General features: G+C 43.3%; 2 protein-coding genes across 2 annotated transcripts; both read right to left on the bottom strand.

The window, feature by feature from the left end:
• Positions 1-3,595: 3,595 nt before the first annotated feature.
• LOC121577662 (transmembrane protein 240) lies at positions 3,596-13,377 on the bottom strand. The gene is made up of 4 exons (XM_041891433.2): positions 13,228-13,377; positions 12,829-12,935; positions 5,784-5,992; positions 3,596-4,511 (listed from the first exon to the last, which is right to left on the bottom strand). Exons 1-4 carry the CDS (start codon positions 13,375-13,377, stop codon positions 4,366-4,368), a joined length of 612 nt encoding a protein of 203 aa, XP_041747367.1. The 3' UTR covers positions 3,596-4,365.
• A 1,749-nt stretch (positions 13,378-15,126) lies between these two features.
• LOC121577661 (RNA polymerase II subunit A C-terminal domain phosphatase SSU72-like) lies at positions 15,127-22,605 on the bottom strand. Its single transcript, XM_041891432.2, has 5 exons — positions 22,312-22,605; positions 19,972-20,115; positions 18,343-18,482; positions 18,013-18,131; positions 15,127-16,197 (listed from the first exon to the last, which is right to left on the bottom strand). Exons 1-5 carry the CDS (start codon positions 22,389-22,391, stop codon positions 16,096-16,098), a joined length of 585 nt encoding a protein of 194 aa, XP_041747366.1. The 5' UTR covers positions 22,392-22,605; the 3' UTR covers positions 15,127-16,095.
• Positions 22,606-23,234: the final 629 nt, after the last annotated feature.

Genomic DNA, 23,234 nt, shown 5'->3' with positions numbered 1-23,234 from the left:
TCTCTAATCCCATTCTCTGTCTCTAATCCCACTCTCTGTCTCTAATCCCCCTCTCTGTCTCTAATCCCCCTCTATGTCTCTCTTCCTCTCTCTGTCTCTAATCCCCCCATCTGTCTCTACCTTCCTCGCTCTGTCTCTAATCTCTCTCTCTATGTCTCCATCTTTCTCCGTCTCTGTTTGTCCATGCAGAAGAATGAAGCTGGCTCAGTTTGACTATGGTCAGAAGTGCTCGGACATCGCTAAGCGGGCAGAGGGCATGTCGGGCAGAGAGATCTCCAAACTGGGCGTGGCCTGGCAGGTATGTGACGTGTTTCCCCTGTTGTTCATAGGTCATTGCTTTCTGCTGAGCTTTCTGAAACGATAATAACCAGAATTTTCCAATTACGCCAATTTGACATAAATGATTGGTTGGAATGAGTGCAGAGGGTCATAGAGAGATGGAACTTGGTTAGGGATGGCCGCAGCAGACAATGCTGACACAAGGTTATTTGGTTAGCCCAGGAAGTCTAGACCCATTTATTCTCCAACTATTAATAGAAGCAGAGCTGGGAAGTGGATCACTATGTATGTCACTGTTCCTCCCCTTCTGCTGTGTCATGTTCATCTCTCCTGCTAGACTCATTCTGTGGACAAGAACTATAATGATACAATCTTTGTTTAGATTAAATGTAATGTAATAATCCATGTATTCTATGTCCTCCTGTAGGCGGCAGCATACTCCTCAGAGGACGGCATCTTAACAGAGGCCATGATTGATGCTCGGGTGGACGACGCCGTGCGGCAGCACCTCCAGAAGATGGACTGGCTGCACGGGGACAATGGGGAGGCTGGGGCCAAGAGCACAGCCTCTCCCAGCGCTGGACCAGTAGACAGTAGCAATATAGGCTTCACTCTGCCTCTAGGGGAGCCACCACAGGCTCAGGGGGTGCTCACCCCGGTCCTGGAGATGGACAGCAGACCGGAGGCCCCTGTCAGTCAGGAGGAGCTGAAACTGGAGGTGCCTCCACCTGCAGAACCAGCCCCACCTTCCTCAGACAGTGCCACCCTGCCTGCGGAGGAGGGGACTTTCCCGGCCAAAGGGGAGGGTGTCAAAGCAGAAGCGGTGGTAACACCTCGGGGAGGGGGCAGAGGGTGTAGCCCAAACTGATGCAGCCCCTAGCAGTGAGGGTGGGACAAAAGCTCCTCCCAAGGATGGGACTCCAGTTTAACATTAGGGGCAAAGGGAAGGACAGGATAGGGGCTGCTTTTTGGGATTAATGGGATTACAGGGGGACGCCTCCTGTTCCTCCTCACTGTCTGTGGAGGTCTGTCGGACTGAAAGAGATGGGGGACGGGGAGGAGGGATGGAGGCACTAACAGTTCATGAAGCAATCCTGGAGAGTTTGGAGAGCTTTGAGATTATATGATTTGTATAAAAAGTCTAAAAGGGTACTTTATATGGAAACCCTATGTCTGTAATAATATGAATGTTGATGTGAACTGTAAGAGATGATACTATTATTCAAATCGTGTGGATGAAAAGAACAGTAAAATAATCCAGGTTTCTTACAATGGCTGCACCTATGTTATGATTTCTAATGGGATGGTTTCATAGACTTAAAAGTAAGGCTGAACGATTTTGGAAAATAATCTAATTGCGATTTTTTGCCCCCAATATTGCGATTGCGATTTAATATGCGATTTAATTTATTTATCCTTTTTCCCCTACAAAACATAATGAATGATTTAAATATGACCAACACAATAGTATATACATTTAGTGTGAAATGTTCTTTCCCATAGGCTGGGTCTATTTGTTAGAATTAAATTCAAACATGTATGACTTGAAATAAATGACATTTTTATTGAACTGCTCATTACAGAAACATCTGTGGCTTTGCCACTGTGCATTTAAATAATTTAAACAAAGGCATGAACTTTGTAAACACTGTGTGCAAAAGGTACAGTCTTAAGAAAAAAATAATTTTAAATTGTATGTATCTTACTGCTCCCAAGTCAGTAACATTTCACACAACTGAAACAAAGGAATTTGCTTTGAAAATATTTTGTAAAATCAAAGTAAATAAAGTTATAAATAAAAAAGAGAAATGCACTTTTAATTTAGACAAACTATTTTTTATAAACGATTTGAATATTATAATATAAAATAGATGAGCCTCACTTATCTCAAGTACACAACAATAACACACCACACAGACTAAAGTTCACTACGAGTATGGCACTGCCAGCCATACTTATCCAACAGTTCTGATCAATAAAATGGACTGTAAGACTCTGGTTACGGCTCAGCTGTGCGGCTTGACCACATATCAGTAGTGCTAGCAAAAAACTCCACCGTTTTAAGTTCCGCGGCGACTTTCTCTTTGCACTTTTTGTACAGCTCCGGTATGGCAGTCTGACTGAAGTATGTGCGGGAGGGTATACTGTAACGTTTATCAAGCGTATGTATTAATGCCATGAACCCAGGCTTGGTCACCGTGCTGAGAGGCATCATATCTTTGGCTATGAACTCGGTTATTGTCCGAGTGATTTCTCCGTGCCGTTTTGAATTACGTTCATACGGGAGTGACACTTTCGAACATTTCTGTCAGTGATCCCTGTCTTGAGGTATTTGGCTTGTCTCGCGCACTGATGCTCGGCATTTTGGTCATACAACTGTCATGCATTGATTTGTGGTATTTTTTTAAGTGCTGAAACAGGTTTGTAGTGTTACCCCGTGAAGTAGCAATCGGAGCACGGCATGCTCTGCACAACACCTGACGCTGCTCAGCATCTTCTTTTTTAAAACCAAAATAGTTCCACACCACCGACGTGCTGTTCCTCTTCGATATTAAAGTATCAGCTGTGTCAGTTTCTGACTGTTCCGTCGAGCAAGAGGCCATTGCGCTGGACAGCATGAAAAGTCGCGTCACGTGACCACCTCAAATCGCGCACGTTGCGATTAGAAAATCGCGTTCAGTCAAATCGCGATATTATCGCGAATGCAATTAATCGTTCAGCCCTACTTAAAAGTCATTGTGAAAACATGTGACCAACAGATGCTGATATGGTGATGAACTATATCTTGAACCTGTGTAATGACACAGCAGCACTCCGTCACTGTTAACCTCCAGTGGTCCCTTTTTAATGAAACAAACATTTAATCTTTACAACACCAATGTCTGCACAGAGAGGGGAGGGAGGGAGGAGGGGGAGGGAGGGGGGGTCTAGGGAGGATGGGGAGGTGCTGGGAAGTGAAGTGAAAGGGGGCTACATCCCGCTCCCTAGAGACAAATTCATAAGGGAGGAACACTCAGGACCCAATGGGTCACAGTCCTCATACAGTATCACTCTCCAATACCATGACAAGTGCATGTTGCACCTGTGATATTAGTTAATTAATACAACACAGGCAGTCCCTTTCAAAGCCACCATTATGGAGGCACTCTACAACTGGCTGTTCAGTGTAAAGTATTTTGTCAACTATAAAGAGCTCCTGAGTGTAACCCTCCGTCTTTGAATTTAGTCTCCAGGTTTCCATGGTGATGACCCTCTGGACAAAATATCAAATAAAACCTGTAACCCCTTAACAATAGACACACAACAGTGCCTTTCTTTATGGTTCTTTAATATTGGCACACTGCATATACTGTACACACCACACAGTTAGACAAGCAGGCAGCATTTATGTTCTCTTCCCCACCCCAAATAATTTGTAATTATTGACATCAATAACCAAGAAAGAAATGACACCCACCCACGGAAAATAGATACCCTAGGCCCCTTTCAGGACAGTTTTTACATGCCAAATTTCTAAAATAGACAAAGTACATCTCCCAATACACAAACCCCTCTCAAAATACAGTCTCAAGCTAAATAAATATTTTTATTTCTTAAGGCAAAATAAATATTTTTTTCTACAAACCGACAAATCCCATGCAAAATATACACCCTATCCCCACTTCTAGCAAAATTGACATTCTAAAACCAAATATATATATAACTATTTTGAAAAACTGACACACTCTTATCAAATTGCTTACCCCCTAATAACTGGACCCTCCATTACCTACATCCTTTTACATTAAAGAATCTCCAGTCAAGACATATGGAGGGTGAGTTTTGCACTGTGTGAAGGCCATTGGGCCAGTTGATAAAGTGCTCTATCCAGTGTCCATAAGAAACAGTATTGTGTTGAAGGGTATATCTTGGATAGTCTTTGTTTAGCTGCCCTTGTGTCTAGAGTCTGGTTGGTCAGTTGACAGCAGGTCTCAGTCTATGGTCTCAGCCAGTCCAAGGCGCTCAGAAATGGCGTGGGCTGGGGTGTTAGTTGTGCCATGGCTCTCAGAGGTGGCATGGGCTGGGGTGTCTGTTGTGCCATGGCTCTCAGTGATGGCGTGGGCTGGGGTGTCCGTTGTGGTACAGCTTCTGCTTAACGTGCACCATGTTCCCACTTGAGTCCTGTAGCTTTCTCATATGCACCCGTCTCCCCAGTTTACAGAAGCGGGGAACCCATGACCAGGAGAACACATCTGGACACAGTAAAGGAAAGAAAGAAGGGGGTCGGGGAAGATGTACGACATTGATTGAAAGATTAAGGATTTGTCCACCATTTAGTTTGTGTGCCAGTTTGCATGTGTTTTTTTGCCTTGCTGGCCCGGGGATTCAAACTAGCCACCTTTCGGTTACTGGCCCAACGCTGTAAACGCTGTCACCCTGTGTGTGTGTGTGTGTGTGTGTGTGTGTGTGTGTGTGTGTGTGTGTGATTACGTAGAGGACGAGACATTTCCGCCATACTAATAAAGCCCACAGACTTTTCACAGGATAGACAGGCGATGGGAGAGAATTAAATGACATGAATTTGATTGGTGAGATGGGAGGTCGAGATAAATACTGAATTGTAAGCGAGGGAGAGGGATTCAAAATCTGTACAGAGAGAGAAATCACAAGACACTGAAATATTGCAGTAAGTCTACTCTGAACTCGCAGTTTAAAACCACAAACACTCAAATTAACGCTGTCTGTGTGTGTGCATGCATGTGCGTGCTTGTGTGTGTGTGTGCGCATGAGAGGAAATATCAATTTGAAAAGACACGACGCTATAAATGACTAATTTCTACACCTCTTTCCCAACCACCCCCATCACTTCCTACACGGCAAGCAGCTCTGGGGGGAATTACACCAATCCCACAACTGGATATAGAAATATGAAGAGAAAACTCCACACACAGGAAAAACTGTGACTAGACTAAAGGGGAATAATGTATGATGACTATATCAGTGACAACAGTTTCATGTAGAAATCTGAGGGAGGAACAAACTCCTGCTGTCATATACATTTATAAGCCAGAAAAACGCTGACCCGAAATGAAATTTAGGAAATCAAAAGAGAAACAGCAGCAAGCTGGGGAATATTGTGATAAAGTGGGTCGATGGCTGAGTCACACTTATAAATGCCATTGAACCATAGACAGGTTTACACACTGTACTGTAGTCTCTGGAACGGAGGCTGCCCACGATACTGCAGTTTTCACCAAACAAGGCTAATCCAAAGTTGAGGCATCGTACCTCTGCACCTTTAGACTTTTGCTCTCCTGTACATTCCCTCACTCACCCAAAGAACATCCTATTTTACCCCCACCCCATGAACAAAACATCTGTATTCTTTAGTAACTTTCTACTGCAGCTGTTTTTATAACCCAGAGCTGTGTCAGCCTTTTTAGACCAGCTCCCCATACATTGTCTCTCTGCCTTTTGGAGCTCTCCTGTGGGGTTGTGCCCCTGGGGGCCCCCTGCTGACTCACCATGGTGCTGTTTGGCCCTCCAGGCTCTGAGGGCAGCGTGCAGCGCCCCGTCCAGGCACAGCAGCAGCCAGCTGAGGAGGAAGCCCAGCAGCAGCCCCAGCATCAGGTCCAGCTCCTGCTTGGTCACGCTGTCACTCACAAAGTAGTTATCTGCCGAGTCCACCAGAGACTGGTCCCCATCATACGGGATCACATAGTGTACATGGTGCCTGAAGCCCAGAGGGAGGGGACAGAGAACAGGAGAGAGGGGAGGGGGTGAGGTGAGGAGAAGAGAGAAGGGAGCAGGTCACGTGGAGCGGGGAGGGAGGAAAAGGTGAGGGAGTAGAGTGAGAGAAGAGAGGAGGGACAGGAGGATGGGGGGGGGGAGTAGAGAGAGGAAGAAGAAGAAGAAAAATATAATGAAGAAAAAGTGCATTGAGGAAGATACAATGACATTTAACAGACGCTCTTATCCAGAGCGACTTACAGTTAGTGAGTGCATACATTTTCATACTGGCCCCTCGTGGGAAACGAACCCACAACCCTGGCGTTGCAAGTGCCATGCTCTACCAACTGAGCTACACAGGACATAAAGGAGTAATTAAATCTACCATATATAGACTGTAAATGGTTAGGCTATGTGTGGTTCTATATACTTTGCTGTAGCGCTGTGTGTGGGTGAGTGGGATGGTTGGATGGATGGATGTGGTCGGGTGGGCGTGCTGCTGTCAGCCCCATCACTGAGCGGTGAACAGCTACAGGGCAGTACAGGAAATGCATCACTAACAGCTGGCCTCGCTTCCCCATGGGAGTTGGGGTGTGGGGGGATGCATGTGGACCAGCCCCCTCTACCACTGGCCTGCAGGAATCACTCCCAGTAGAGAGAAACCATAGCAGCAAGAAGAGAGTGTTGACGTGGGCACCCACTGGACAAAAACAGGTTGAATCAATGTGGTTTCCACGTAATTTCAACAACAAAAAATACAATGTGATGACGTTGAATCAACGTGGAAAACTGATTGGATTTGCAAAAAGTAATCAACGTAAGGGAATTTTGTATTTTTTCACCCAACTTTTAACCTAAATCCAATTACGTTAATTATTTTGTTGATTTCATGTTGAATTCTCGTTTGTTGAAAACACAACCAAATGTACTGTAAATCAAAACTAGACATTAAAACGACATCTGTCCCCATTGGGCAGAGAGTTGCAAGAGTGAGGTACTGTATGTGCCAACAAAAAAATGAGGATGTGGCAAGCACAAAGAAGTGAGAGAAGTCGGCTTGTGAGAGAGTGAAAGATCTTGCTATCCAACAACTCATCAGTATCTGAGAGGGTCACACAATACCGCTCTCTTTTTCTCTGTCTCCATCTCTATCTCACTCAAACACATTTCAATTTATTTCAACTGTAAGTGATGACTAAGATGTGGGCCTAAGGAGTAGACTGAAAACTTGACAGGTGACGTGTTTTAATGTGACGTGTCACACTGTGGGAATGTAGACCCAGTCATTTCCATCATGTACAGGAGCACAGTTCAACATAGTTCAACAGCTGTTTCATACATCATTGATGTACAGACTGTAATGAGATTATAAAAGTGATAGGAGATGCTGTAGGTTACATGCAGATAATGCATGATCTCAGATGCTTTACATCATTAGTTCACCAGTGATCTCTGAGGTGAGTCGACATAAACAGAACTGTCAACATTCTTTGTCTTATAAAAAACAACAAAATATTGATGTACCATCCACCATAAACAGTGTACTATCACCTGCACACTGTAAAACCATGAAACGTGACATGTTTATAACCTAAACGTCAGTGTTTAAAACTTAAACATTAGGCATTTAGATTTGCCAATAAGTGTTCTCATCTTGAACACAGGCGTTAGAATGCAAGATTAAACATGATAGTCAGCTTTTTCCAGTCCGTTTCCAACCAGGAGAACACCTACAGTATACAGTTGAAGTCGGAAGTTTACATACACTTAGGTTGGAGTCATAAAAACTTGTTTTTCAACCACTCCACACATTTCTTGTTAACAAACTATAGTTTTGGCAAGTCGGTTAGGACATCTACTTTGTGCATGACACAAGTAATTTTTCCAACAATTGTTTACAGACAGATTATTTCACTTATAATTCACTGTATCACAATTCCAGTGGGTCAGAAGTTTACATTCACTCAGTTGACTGTGCCTTTAAACAGCTTGGAAAATTCCAGAAAATGATGTCATGGCTTTAGAAGCTTCTGATAGGCTAATTGACATCATTTGAGGTGTACCTGTGGATGTCTTTCAAGGCCTACCTTCAAACACAGTGCCTCTTTGCTTGACATCATGGGAAAATCAAAAGAAATCAGCCAAACATTGTAGACCTCCACAAGTCTGGTTCATCCTTGGGAGCAATTTCCAAATGCCTGAAGGTACCACGTTCATCTGTACAAACAATAGTATGCAAGTATAAACACCATGGGACCACGCAGCTGTCATACCGCTCAGGAAGGAGACGTGTTCTGTCTCCTAGAGATGAATGTACTTTGGTGCGAAAAGTGCAAATCAATCCCAGAACAGCAAAGGACCTTGTGAAGATGCTGGAGGAAACAGGTACAAAAGTATCTATATCCACAGTAAAACGAGTCCTATATCGACATAACCTGAAAGGCCGCTCAGCAAGGAAGAAGCCACTGCTCCAAAACTTCCATAAAAAAGCCAGACTACGGTTTGCAACTGCACATGGGGACAAAGATCGTACTTTTTGGAGAAATGTCCTCTGGTCTGATGAAACAAAAATAGAACTGTTTGGCCATAATGACCATCGTTATGTTTGGAGGAAAAAGGGGGTGCTTGCAAGCCGAAGAACACCATCCCAACCGTGAAGCATGGGGGTGGCAGCATCATGCTGTGGGGGTGCTTTGCTGCAGGAGGGACTGGTGCACTTCACAAAATAGATGGCATCATGAGGAAGGAAAATTATGTGGATATATTGAAGCAACATCTCAAGACAGTCAGGAAGTTAAAGCTTGGTCGCAAATGGGTCTTCCAAATGGACAATGACCGCAAGTATACTTTCAAAGTTGTGGCAAAATGGCTTAAGGACAACAAAGTCAAGGTATTGGAGTGGCCATCACAAAGCCCTGACCTCAATCCTATAGAACATTTGTGGGCAGAAATGAAAAAGCGTGTGCGAGCAAGGAGGCCTACAAACCTGACTCAGTTACACGAGCTCTGTCAGGAGGAATGGGCCAAAATTCACCCAACTTATTGTGGGAAGCTTGTGGAAGGCTACCCGAAATGTTTGACCCAAATTAAACAAATTAAAGCCAATGCTACCAAATACTAATTGAGTGTATGTAAACTTCTGACCCACTGGGAATGTGATGAAATAAATAAAAGCTGAAATAAATCATTCTCTCTACTATTATTCTGACATTTCACATTCTTAAAATAAAGTGGTGATCCTAACTGACCTAAGAGGGAATTTTTACTAGGATTAAATGTCAGGAATTGTGAAAAACTGAGTTTAAATGTATTTGACTAAGGTGTATGTAAACTTCCGACTTCAACTGTATCTCCTAAGTATTCAGATTTTAAACAGTAGTGTTTACTTTCCCATTGTCCTGTTTATGGTGCATTTAGTTATTAGAAATTGTAGTGACTTTCCATGCCTTTTATTCAGATCAGTGTTAGGAATATCTGTCACCTTACCTATATTTCAGCACAACTGAACAGGACATTTGATTCAAGAAATCTTTAGAATCGTTGTGTGGTGTTTTTGTTACTCAACTGTGTTCATTTCCATTTACTCTCTCATATAGAAAAATATGTGGGAGTTGCCTCAATATTATATTTCCAGCATGCTTTGTTGCAGGTTGATTTTAATAATAGTTTTGTTTTAATATCTATGTTTCCTCATGCATTGATTAATGGATGATTGATTAATTGATCTTAAACTATATTGATTGTATACTATACATATGGGCGGTCCTCTGTAGCTCAATTGGTAGAGCATGGCGCTTGTAACGACAGGGTAGTGGGTTCGATCCCAGGGACCACCCATAAGTAAAAATGTATGCACACATGACTGTAAGTCGCTTTGGATAAAAGCGTCTGCTAAATGGCATATTATTATTATTATTATTACATACACTACACAGTGACTATAAGAATGTATCCAAACCAAAAAAACATGGATTACAGGCAATATCCGCGCTGGGCTAAAGGCTAGGAACGGGAAACGAACATGGACACATACAAGAAAGCCTGCTACGGCATCCGACGAGACATCAAACATGCGAAAGAACAATATAGGAGAAAGGTGGAATCCTATTACACCGGCTCAGATGCTCATCGTATGTGTCAGGGCTTGCAGACAATAACGGATTACAAAGGGAATCCCAGCCATGAGTTGCCCAGCGATGCAGAACTCCCAAATGAGCTAAATGCCTTTTATGCTCGTTTTGAGGAATATAACACTGTGCCTTGCGTGAAAGCCCCTGTTTTTCCAGATGACTGTGTGATCTCGCTCTCCATGGCCAATGTGAGCAAAACGTTTAAACAGGTTAACAATCACAAGGCTGCAGGGCCAGACGGAATACCAGGGCGCAGACCAGCTGGCAAGTGTCTTCACAGACATTTTCAATCTATCCTTGTCTGTAATCCCAACATGTTTCAAGCTGACCACCATTGTCCGTGTTCCCAAGCGCTTCAAGGTAACCTGCCTAAATGACTATCACCCTGTAGCATTCAGATCTGTAATTATGAAGTTATTTGAAAGGCTGGTCATGACACACATCAATACCAACATCCCAGACACCCTAGACCCAGTTCAATTCGCATACTGCCCCAACAGATCCACAGATGACGCAATCTCAATTGCACTTCACACTACCGTCTCCCACCTGGACAAGAGGGGAAATAACTATGTGAAAATGCTGTTCATAGACTACAGCTCAGCGTTCAACACCATAGTCCCCTCCAAGCTAATCACCAAGCTAGGGACCCTGGGACTGAACCCCTCCCTCTGCAACTGGATCCTGGACTTCCTGACGGGCTGCTCCCAGGTGGTGAGGGTACGGAGGTCAGAGACTTAGCAGTGTGGTGCCAGGACAACAACCTGTCCCTCAACTTCAGTAAGACCAAGGAGCTGATCGTGGACTATAAGAGAAAGAGGGGAGAGCACGCCCCCATCCACATCGACTGGGCTGTTGTGGAGTGGGTCGAGAGCTTCAAGTTCCTTGGCGTCCACATCACTAAGGACTTAACATGGTTCACACACACCCTAACACAGTCATGAAGAGGGCACGGCAGCACCTCTTCCTCCTCAAGAGGCTGAAAAGATTTGGCATGGGCCCTCAGATCCTCAAAAAGTTATACAGCTGCACCGCTTGGTATGGCAAATGCACCGCCATTGACCCCAAAACGCTACAGAGGGTGGTGCGGACAGCCCGGTACATCACTGGGGCCGAGGTCCCTGCCATCCGAGACCTCTATATCAGGCGGAGTCAGATAAAGGCCCAAAGAATTGCCAAAGACTCCAGCCACCCAAGCCATAGACTGTTCACTCTGCTACCATCTGAGAAACGGTACCGGAGCATCAGCTCTCAGACCAACAGGCTCCGAGACAGCTTCTACCCCCAAGCCATAAGACTGCTAAATAGCCATACTGCTAAGTAATAAATTAATGGTACCCAAACTAGTTGTTCTGACTCTATCTTGCACTGACCCTACGCACACTCACTAGACTACATGCTGTAAACTAACCATATACACGCTCACTCACACACACTACATTGACACTCCCACACAAAACCCACACACATTCCCATACACTACATACACACACACACAGATAACACACAAACGCAGACCGACACAACACAAACACACACACACACACACACACTTTTACACTCAACATTTGCTGCTGCTACTCTGTTCTTTATGTTACTCTTATTATTATCTATCCTGATGCCTAGTCACTTTACCCTGCCTTCATGTACATATCTACCTCTTTTACTTCATACCTCTGCACATTGACTTAGTACTGGTACTCCCTGTACATAGCTCCATTTTTGTGTATTTTATTTTATTCCTCTTGTGTTACTATTTTATTTTTATCTTTAAACTCTGCATTGTTGGGAAGGGCTCCTAAGCAAACATTTCACGGTAAAGTCTACACCAGTTGTATTCAGCACCTGTGACAAATAAACATTTGTTTTGAGATAAATAACTTACATTTGTCTAAACTGATCCACTCTGTAAGGGGTTGGACTTATTGCACCCATTACTGAGATGGTTGTTCCAGTTTAGATATTTTAGGTAGTCGTGTTTGTTTAGTCCTTCACCATAGCAGTCATTCTGAGTGCAGGTTGTGGGTGATAAAATATAAAAATTATTGGATATCCTCCCTCTGGCTGGATTCCGATAGGAATTATTAATCACTTCACAAACCAGCCTATTGTGACTTGCAGGTCTGATGTGGCCCATGAGACAGGATTTTTTTCAAACCACAATGTCAATAACAAGGTCATAACTTATGGGATGAAATGTATAATTTGTGTTCATAAAGAGTTTACATTTAATTTTAACACATTCACATAGGCAATCACTAGGTGAAGGCTTCAGGAATATAAGTTATTGAATGCAACAACCATGCCTCTGCCACTATCAAACACAGTCATTGGTGGGTATCGCTCACATTCACTCGAAAGGCATGCTGGGAAGTATGCAAATATGGCTTTACCCTACAGTGTTAAAGGAAAGGGAGTTTAAAATAACACCCCCAGTGTTTAGTGTTTAAAACATAAACGCCTTGTGCTGAATGTGTTTAAAAGTGTTACATCGAATAAACATGTTCTGGTGTTTACAATCTAAACACTGTGACGCGTTATCATTGATATTCTAAATGCCTTGATGCGTTTAAAAAGTGTTACAGAAGTGTTTAGTTCTGTGCTCAGATCCTAAACGCATGGTTTTACAGTGCAGTTTTAAACCAACGGTTTACTCATGCTCTTGTTTTGCATAACTTTAAATCCCATTCTTTTGGAAAGTTTGTTTTACCTTCCACAGTTGCAATGGCAGACGTGGTCCTCTCCTCGTAAATGTGGTAAGATATAGTTGTGAAAGCGGTCCAGTAGCGCGTTCATGTCCGTTAGACACGCTGCAGCCTGAAAAGAACCACTGAAGTCAAGAAGGACAAAACAAGCCACATTCCCATAACAGCATCTGTTGCCCGACTTTTCAGGTAGATAAGACAAAAATCTAAATTCAAAAAATAATTAAGTGTAGCTACTCCAGAAAAAAATGTTTTCGCTTGACAGTTTGTTTATTGATTGTGTCGCCTCATGTAGACCACGTTGTTGTCTAGGTCGTTTGAAATATCCCTTTGAAAGCTTTGAACAGATTAAATGTTTACACATAAGGGAGTGTGGGGAATGAGGATAACCGTGTTCTTCTTACCATCACAAGTAAAGCCCCAAAAATCATAAAGGTAATGGTGGTTGTGCCCGTTCGCATCAAAACTTCCCAACAGCAGTTTCTTGTTCTCTCTCCAGAACTATCCTGTGGTACCTGGGCCGAAAAACAACACTCTGAAGTGAATGCGCTCATGGATGCAGCATCAGTGTCCAACCACCCATCCTTGCATCGTCTATCCGATGTTCCTTTCTCAGCGACATGAGGAGATGCGGACCAGTCTCTTTTTCGCTCCCTTTTGAAAAGCACACGGTGCACGGGCGAATATGGTTAATCGAGGTGCGTGCAACGGGGAGGCCTGGTGTGAAAGCTGTAGCGTATGTCAGAAAAATTATTGTTAGGCTATTCCAGAGCACCGCAACACAGAAGATAGCAGGACGAAGTCGCGATCCATGCGTTGTTGTGATGCCAGCCTCTGCACAGTGTTCCTGGTGTAGCCTATTTACCTGGACGCATCCACTAGCATTAGGCAAGGAGGCATCAATTCATGTTTTCTTCTCGTATCAGGTCGTTTTCCGTGTTAGCTCCCTCTAGAAGGTGTTTGTTCACTGTCAGGCTATCTATAATTTCTCATAATCCGACAGGATAGGCTACTTTGGCGCAGCTGAAAGAGAGAATGGAGCCTCCCACTGTGCATTCCAGTTGATAATAGCCGAGGCATTGTTAGGCTCCTACAGAGACACAAATTATAGGCTGTATCAATTTCCGCCACAAATGTGCACTCAAAAGCTTAGTAGGCCAGCATATTCATATGTCAAGGGTTTAGTTTATGTTAATGATGATAGCATGCTTCAACATAAATAAACAACGAATTAACTAAACTGATATGGATACTCTCTCTCTCTCTCTCTCTCTGACATTGTAGTTCATTTATGTATGCTACATCATTATGTTGTGCTGGGCTTTGTTTGTGACAACACATTCACTTTATTGCCGACGTCTATCAGGGAAAAGCAAGCAAGAGGAAGATGAATTGGTCTTGAGTGGATTGGGGGCCCCGGGAATGCCAGCCCTGTATCGGACATGGTGAATAATAGAATGTCACATATTGAAAGGCTTTTTCATAATGTTGTCCTGACTCTAACCTGCGGGAAACCAGTGTCTCCTTATAAGGTCGTACATATAAACAATTCAGCACCATGAACAGCGCCAGCTAACGATATAGCACCATGGTCAGCATCATTACGAGTGGATTTTGCACCACGGCCGTGGGCCGGATTGCACCTGTGTTGTTGATGGTGTGGCTCTGCAGGCAGAAGGCATGTATAGTGACCCTCCCTGCGCTCCAGTTCTCTGTCCTCCCCACACTTTTAAACACATTGGATTGGTATAGCATGGGCTATGGGGAATTTCCACCATGTTTCGTAGGCTTACACTAGTCACCTGAAATCTAAAATGTCACAGAATCTGGTTTTGCCTTATTATATAGCCTATGACAAACCAAACCACCCTGGTCTTATAGGCCTATAGTAAGATAAGGCCAGGACAAGGTCATTATCCATTTATGTCACTAGAGATGACAGAGGGAGGTTAGGATATGGGACTGTCACGTTAGTTTAACCCTAGTTCTGTCTCTGGTGATTTCCTTTTTGCATTAACCATAAATCAATGACCTTGCAGCCCTCCCATCCTTCCCTCTCCTCTCCCAGTATGAACAAACTGCTGCATCAGTCAAATAATACTCTCAGACATTATTACATTCCATGTGCAACTCAAGGTGAGCCAGGCTACTGTGTTCCCGCCACTCAATTGTTTCTGTGCACCGAATATAACAACTGTATTGCTCATCATTAGTCAGTAGAAATTAGAGTAAGCTCAGGACTGAACATTTTAATGGGCATGCTGTTAACGCGATGGGCAACTGCTTAAAAAGGCCTAGGATAAAACACATATTTGAAAAGGTATACACAGTATCATGTTGCCATGGACATGAGCATCAGCAGATGGAAGAGGCCATTTTTTGCCATCTTTATGAATGCTGTCATTGGACTATAGAATCTTGACAAGGTACATTTGTTGATTAAAATATTCTATCTGCATGCAGAGAGTGGTGCATCCATCAAGTTTTTTCTATAGATGTTTATTCATTTAATGGATTCATATGTACATACAGAAATATTCAGGCACTCTGGACTGAGCTCTCAGCTTGCAAATAATTACAATATTTTCATTCTTTTCAGTTTACAAAAGAAAAAAAATATTACACCCGGAAAAGGTAGCAAATCTTCTGAGTTTTTAAATATGAATCAAAACATAATGGAAATGAGGAGGGCAAAGAGAACCTTGTGGTCTCTATTTGGTTAATTATTTGCCCCCTATTTAGATTAATTCCTAATTAACTACTGGTACACACTCACACACTGAAACACATTCATGCCTAACCAGTCTCCGCTATCCCATCCATGTCAACAATACTACTCTCCACAATCAAGAGTAAAGGCGACAAATCATTCTTAATAAAAACTATCTATTCATCATTCTTAAAAAGGAACTCAAATCATTGTTACTCTGCAATCAGCATCACTGTGCAATACTTTAGAGGTAGAGGAGGACATGTTTGACAAAAGGGGCATTTCTCTTTGTGGGAAGGCGGGTCAGTGGTTTCACTGTAAGAAGGGGGAGGACCTTGGGCCCACCTTGGCCCTGAGGAAAGGTAGAGCAGGAGGGATGAGCCTGCCTACTTGAGAGCAGAGAGCATTCAACCCTGTCCCCTCAGCCCTGACCAACAGCAGAGGGTGTGTGTGTGTGTGTGTATGTATGTGAAAGGTAATCAGTAAGTGTGCATGAACCTGTGTATAAACGTGCATGTTTGGTCAGGGGGCGTATGATATTGCAGATTTGGTAGCATGGGCATCAGTAGAAGCAGACAGTGTGGAGGAAAGGCCTGTTGCTCTTGTCCTCAAACTCCTGCAGCAGCTCGTCCATCTCATTTTCCATATCATCCGTGTGCTGGATCTGAGAGAGGGAAGGTCAGACATACAACACCTGCTACATGGGTCAAGGCAAGACATCCATACACTTTAGGGCTCAGTGTAATAAAATTACAGTGACATTATACCGCTTACACATACAACATTATGTATGTATTTATCACCAACATAATTTGCACATCTACGTCCCAAATCATTATCTTCAGATACACTATGTATCTTGCGGAATACATTTCCCACTGTAGCAACAACGTGCCACTAAGCACCACAGGAGTTTGTACCCATACTACCATACAGGGCCTTGCAAAAGTATTCATCCCCCTTGGTGTTTTTCCTATTTTGTTGCATTACAACCTGTAATTTAAATGGATTTTTATTTGGATTTCATGTCATGGACATACACAAAATAGTCCAAATTGGTGAAGTGGAATAAAAATAAAAAACTTGTTTCTAAAAATTATAAAAAATAAATAACGGAAAAGTGGTGCGTGCATATGTATTCACCCCCTTTGCTATGAAGCCCCTAAATAAGATATGGTGCAACCCTTTACCTTCAGAAGTCACAGAATTAGTTAAATAAAGTCCACCTGTGTGCAATCTAAGTGTCACATGATCGCAGTATATATACACCGGTTCTGAAAGGCTCCAGAGTCTGCAACACCACTACGCAAGGGGCACCACCAAGCAAGCGGCACCATGAAGACCAAGGAGCTCTCCAAACAGGTCAGGGACAAAGTTGTGGAGAAGTACAGATCAGTGTTGGGTTATAAAAAAATACCCGAAACTTTGAACATCCCACTGAGCACCATTAAATCCATTATTAAAAAATTGAAAGAATATGGCACCACAACAAACCTGCCAAGAGAGGGCCGCCCACCAAAACTCACAGACCAGGCAAGGAGGGCATTAAAAAAGGCAACAAAGAGACCAAAGATAACCCTGAAGGAGCTGCAAAGCTCCACAGCGGAGATTGGAGTATCTGTCCATAGGACCACTTTAAGCTGTACACGCCAGAGCTGTGCTTTACGGAAGAGTGGCCAGAAAAAAGCCATTGCTTAAAGAAAAAAATAAGCAAACACGTTTGGTGTTCGCCAAATGGCATGTGGGAGACTCCCCAAACATATGGAAAAAGGTACTCTGGTCAGATGAGACTACAATTTAGCTTTTTGGCCATCAAGGAAAACGCTATGTCTAGCGCAAGCCCAACACCTCTCATCACCCTGAGAACACCATACCCACAGTGAAGCATGGTGGTGGCAGCATCATGCTGTGGGGCTGTTTTTCCATCGGCAGGGACTGGGAAACTGGTCAGAATTGAAGGAATGATGGATGGTGCTAAATACAAGGAAACCTGTCTTGAGGGAAACAGTCTTGGGGGGGGGGGGTGAATAGTTATGCACGCTCAAGGTCTGTTTTTTTGTCTTATTTCTTGTTTGTTTCACAACAAAAAATATTTTGCATCTTCAAAGTGGTAGGCATGTTGTGTAAATCAAATGATACAAACCCCCCAAAAATCCATTTTAATTCCAGGTTGTAAGGCAACAAAATAGGAAAAATACCAAGTGGGGTGAATACTTTCGCAAGCCACTGTATATCCCTGACATTCATGCTATGACAATGTGGGGCGGCAGGTAGCGTAGTGCCAGTAACCGAAAGGTCGCTGGTTCTAATCCCCGAGCCAACTAGGTGAAAAATCTGTCGATGTGCCCTCGAGCAAGGCACTTAACCCTAATTGCTCATGTAAGTCGCTCTGGATAAGAGCGTCTGCTAAATGACTAAAATGTAACAGTGTAACCCTGGGATAGTGGTTGCTGGTGGCCAGGCAGGCAGAGACACTCACACACTGACACAGCTCACAGATGAGGAAAGCCCCCAGTGTGGCCTCCTCGTGGTTGTCCTGGATATCCACGTTGATGACGTGAACCGGCGTGAAGGTCTCCTGCTCCCGAGAGCTCAGGTCTAAGTGGGAGAGATTGGGGAGAATAGTGATCGTCGATCAACATGAAGCCAGAGTGACCTAGCCCTAGACTGTAACTTAGTAATTATGCATGCTTTATTGTAAGTGTATTCACTATTTCTGTTGTGTTTCACATGCATTAAACTCCATTTCTAATTGATAGTTCACAACTTGACATGAGAAGCCCCCCTTCTGTCCCTGGTCCCCTCTCACCCTCCAGCACTTGGTCATAGACCCTCTCCTCACAGGTGATGACCAGGTCAAACTGGTCCTTACAGCTCTGGAAGCGTTCCGGTCGGGACTTGATCCGCTTGTTGCGGTCCAGCATGTGCAGGATTCCATTCTGTGTGTATCTGAGGTGCTGAGGGTCAAGGAACACAGCAAGACGAGGGACCAACACACAAGACCTCAAACACTAAGTGATCTATGAAAATATATGACACACAAGGTTAGTCAAGTCACTGAGAATCATCAGACAACGCCCTCTAGAGGCCAAAACTCATACAAAACGAAATCTGAGTATTTGATCTTTGGAAGCTTCTAACAAATTTTTGCTAACAACCTCTAATAACTCTGATTGTAACTGGCCTCTAATAACTTGAACTACCAGTGCAATATTCTAGATAAACTCACCTTCATTATCTACTCATTTTAAAGTGAGAAAATTTGCTATTTTTGAGAGTAGTCAAGAAAATATCTCAAATTCTTGGCTGCATTGTAAGGATAAGGGCCCACTCTTGTATACTCCCAAATAGTAACTTGGGCAGTGAAAGGAGTGCTATGGTGTTCCCACTAACAACTAATATATACCCCCTTCTTTTTACTAGCATGCAGATATCTCCTTGCGCAAAAACATACTTTTTTGTACATTTTAAAATACATCTTAAACCATACCCACCCCAAAACACTAGTGAGCATGCCTTCTAACACTGAACTGTCTCAAATAATTCAGCCTTACGCTGAATCCCAAATATATTGCTAGCCCCTACCCCACCATGTACTTCAGTAGATCTGAGAGGATTTAATAGGCATCTACAATATGGTAATTGCACCACCTTTTCACCTTAGTGCTTAAACCTATCACATTTCCTCAGATGTAAAGGGAGGAGGAGTCCAGTTAAGGTTGGTCCATGTGGGTTCCAGAGTTGTCGTATGAATGTATGCCTATTATGTTCACATTCAAAAATAGTGCCCTTGGCCAATCAAAATGCAAGATTTAAAAACTACACTGACTACTAGTTGGGTCTAATACATATAGTGCTCTACAAACCAGCCCTTCTCTTTTGTTTAAAGTCTACATCCTGGTCTTGATATGGAAAGACTGGGATATGTTCCCTAGAAGTTTTGGTTTCTGGGCCCAGAAACAACCTACCTGGTTATAGAGGGTAAATGGCTACTTGTTTACATGTTGAAACCTGCTGAAAGTGAAATCTTCCATGAACCCCACTCGTTGTTAGAAAAAGCATTGTGACAGCATGTGATAAATCTCAAAAATAGATGTAATGGACTAGCCTGAGTGGCAGTCTGTATGTGCTATCATACCAACTTCGTGTCATTCACTGTCACGCCAATGTTCGGATTGACATGGGCAGCAATGGTGTTCGCAAGAGCACAAACAGATCTGAGATCAGGTTAGTGAAGTACATCCTTTACTACAAAATCACCCAACAAGCAACACTATGAAATACACTTCCCTGTTCAGTCACCCTTAATAATTTCATATATCTAATTTTGTATATTTTCCAGTGAAGATAAAGAGAATAACTCACTGGAGAAAAGAAACAAGAGGTAGGGCTGTGTTTATGTTGTGTCTGTGTGTGAATGGAAGAGTGCAGGGGATACAGCTCCTTGTCCTTGCGGACCAGGTCGTTGTACATCTGTTCATAAGTGGTTTTGAAGTCGTACACATTGGGCTTGTCCGGTGCGGGACCCGGTAGCTTCACATGGGACCCTGTCCCAAATGAGCGCACTTCAAAGCCTCGCTTGCTGTATAGACAAAGAATGAAGGGGGGAAAGATGGTTACTTACAGACAAGCACATACAAGACATGAAAATCTAATCTCAAGAGCCCCATCACAGGAGTCATTCCCCAATAGGCAGGCTCTCTCCATGCATGGAGATTTTCCAGTTCTTTTTTATTCACTCAGTAAAATTACAAATTAGTCTAACATTTGTTTAGTGTTAAAGCCAAATCAAACGAAACGCGAACGAGCATTGCTTCGCCTAGACGCGGGAAAAATAGAATTGCTTTCTAATTTGAAGCGCATGACGCTTTCAACAGCCCGTCTTTTTTTCTGTCATTCACTATCATGCATTCAAATTCCAGTGTGTACAAAGGCCGAATCAAACGAAACGTGAACACGCTGGAATTCGAATGCACGGTAGTGAATGACAGAAAACACACGGCTCGTGAGCGACAACGCCGTCAAAAGCTTCATGCGCTACAAATTAGAAAGCAAGTCTATTTCTCTCGCGTCTACACGAAGCAATGCTCGTTCGCGTTTGATTTGGCCTTTACCCTGCCTAAAAAGTTTCTCAATTTTGAATGTAGAGGCTGAGTGACAATTACTTTATGACGCTTTCATGGAATAATCCCGAACCTGAAAGTAAATTGTAGGTGATGCATGGCAGGTCTCCCTATTTGTTACCATCCTTTTACAATTTCAGGTAGTTGACTGGTTGGTTGCCTAGTTCTAGCCACAGAGTTTGATCTAGCTACCTCCAGCTAGTGACTGACTGCGGCTATGCGGATGTTCTTCTTCGATGAGGTTTAACGGCGGTTGGCATCCAATTTGTTGCATAACCGCCACCTACTACACTGGAGTACAACTCCCTTATATTTTGCTAGAATTTTTTTTTTATATCCTACCATCTAACACTACACTCACAAATGCAAAAATATTATTAATAATTAACACCACCCTACTCCACTATTTAAATATATTCATTCCTACCTCATGCCCTCAACCTGAAATGATGGGACATCACCACTTAACACTCCCTGTAACTCTTCTGATGTCAAGTCTCGCACACCCAAATACCTCTCTGCAGCTGCCACCACAACCTCAATTTTCTTCAACCTACGTTCCATTCCTGCAGTACAATTAATAACCATTGCTATAAACGCTAAAACCCCAATCTTACTGAAACATATCACTTGCTTGCCTATCCCACTGTACTGGTATATATCTCCTACTCTCACCCCCCCTCTACTTTCTTCACTGCCTCCGCATATGACATCTTCTCTACTCTTACCCTGGAAACCACAACCTGCTTCTCTCGCACTGGACATGTCTGATCCCCAGCCCCATGGCCACCCCTACAATTAGCACATACCACTGCTTTCCCCAATACTACACATTCCTTTGTCTCATGCCGTTCTGCACACTTCTCACACCTTGGAACCTCCCTCCTACACACTGCTGCCACATGTCCATAAGTTTGACACCTGTAATATCGTAATGTATTCGGCACATAAGCGCGTACTGGATAAGTTATATATCCTAACTTCACTTTGTCAGGCAAAGACTCAACTTCAAAACTCAAAAGAACAGACAATGACTCTTCTGTTTCCCCACTCTCGCCACCCTGTTTGCGTCGCACCAAACGTCGAGTATCACAAACACCGGGAATATTCCCCTTCAGTTGGTCAACTTTTACATTTACTGCTACCCCAGTAATCACTCCTTTCAAAGGCACCCTTTTCTTGAGAGCGAAACAATTCACAATTATTTGCCCCATTTGTTTAACTCTGAGCGCCTTCTCCCTCTGACCAACAGAAACACAAAAAATTATCACTAGACCACTTCTGGTTACCCTCACCGATTCCACTATATGCTATGCGGATGGCCACTGCGTTGAACTAAAAATGCCCTACTTCCGGTAGACCGGCGAGAAAAAAATTAATTTGCTTTATCGCCATGTGTGACACTGGGAACAAGTTGAGCTTGATGAAAAAATTAAGCACACGTCTCTGTCTTGTAAATATGGAAGTTAGTCATTATTGTGTATTGCAATAAAATGCGTCGTTTGCCGGAAACAGACCGCGGTCTGCGTAGCGAGCCCATTGTTGTGTTGAAGAGGGTGAGCTCTCAGCCAGGTAAAATACCCAGGCCGCTGAAAATCAAAGGTGCTGGCTTCGTAGTATGTCGTCGTTGTTTAGTTTTCGTCCAGTAATGTTACCTGAGGATGTTGTGCGCTTCCATGCTGCGGTTCTGGTTGCTCGAGCACACAACCGCCACGCGCAGCGGGTGGCTCGGCATTGCGAATGCTATTTTTCTAAAAGAACTAGCAATCGAATGTTCAGAAAGTACAACACACAACTTTAAATGTGGTAGAAATGTAACTATCACAAAAAGCCTGCGGGGAAGGCCTTCGATCTCGCTAACTAAGCAAATACAACGAGGTATAAATATTTCAAGGCGATGTGACAATCTTCTTTCCGTAAGCCTGTTAAAATGGCGGCGGGGACTTTTAACCAAGGTTTTGCAGCTGATGTCATAGGGGGCAGGGCTTCACGCCAAAGGGATTTTTTTCCTCCTGTGCATGCATGACGTCATCCAAACGTAAACTTCTCAGCGTCCTCAAGCCCTGATGATGCTGGAAAACAGACAGCCACTGTGCCACATTTATCCTACGTTAATTGTACAAAAAGCCTAGGCATAGCATTCTATATTTTATTTGTACAATGGATGGATGGATAGATAGATACAAATAATAATATTTTTCTTTACCCATTTACACATACACACATCATATTCTCGCAGTGTTTTATTGATTCCACAGGGCCTCCTAAACTAGAGGTTGGGCACATTATATTTGGCAGACTGCAGAGCAGACCAGCCTGTCCAAGGTGTACAACATATACTGAACAAAAATATAAACGCAACAATTTCTACGATTTTACTGAGTTACAGTTCATATAAGGAAATCAGTCAATTGAAATAAATAAATTAGGCCCTAATCTATGGATTTCACATGACTGGGCAGGGGTGCAGCCATGGGAGGGCATAGGCCCACCCACTTGGGAGCCAGGCCCACTGTGTTGTGTGACAAAACTGCACATTTTAGAGTGGCCTTTTTCTGTCCCCAGCACAAGGTGCACC

This window comes from Coregonus clupeaformis, chromosome 12 (genome assembly GCF_020615455.1).
Source record: "Coregonus clupeaformis isolate EN_2021a chromosome 12, ASM2061545v1, whole genome shotgun sequence".
Classification (NCBI taxonomy): domain Eukaryota; kingdom Metazoa; phylum Chordata; class Actinopteri; order Salmoniformes; family Salmonidae; genus Coregonus; species Coregonus clupeaformis.
The sequence above is the reverse complement of the archived record's forward strand: the minus strand, read 5'-3'. Positions and strand labels throughout refer to the sequence as shown.

What these genes read in the sequence shown, in the direction of transcription:
- LOC121577662 (XM_041891433.2), bottom strand. Translation starts at nt 13,377, where the DNA reads ATGAGCGCATTCACTTCAGAGTGTTGTTTTTCGGCCCAGGTACCACAG. An exon ending in TGCCATTGCAACTGTGGAAG is followed by an intron (nt 5,993 to 12,828) that starts GTAAAACAAACT and finishes TCTGGGCTTCAG; the next exon opens with GCACCATGTACACTATGTGA. An exon ending in GAGGGCCAAACAGCACCATG is followed by an intron (nt 4,512 to 5,783) that starts GTGAGTCAGCAG and finishes TACTGTGTCCAG; the next exon opens with ATGTGTTCTCCTGGTCATGG.
- LOC121577661 (XM_041891432.2), bottom strand. Translation starts at nt 22,391, where the DNA reads ATGCCGAGCCACCCGCTGCGCGTGGCGGTTGTGTGCTCGAGCAACCAG. An exon ending in GAAGCGCACAACATCCTCAG is followed by an intron (nt 20,116 to 22,311) that starts GTAACATTACTG and finishes TTGTCTATACAG; the next exon opens with CAAGCGAGGCTTTGAAGTGC. An exon ending in TCTGTGAGCTGTGTCAGTGT is followed by an intron (nt 16,198 to 18,012) that starts GTGAGTGTCTCT and finishes TCCCTCTCTCAG; the next exon opens with ATCCAGCACACGGATGATAT.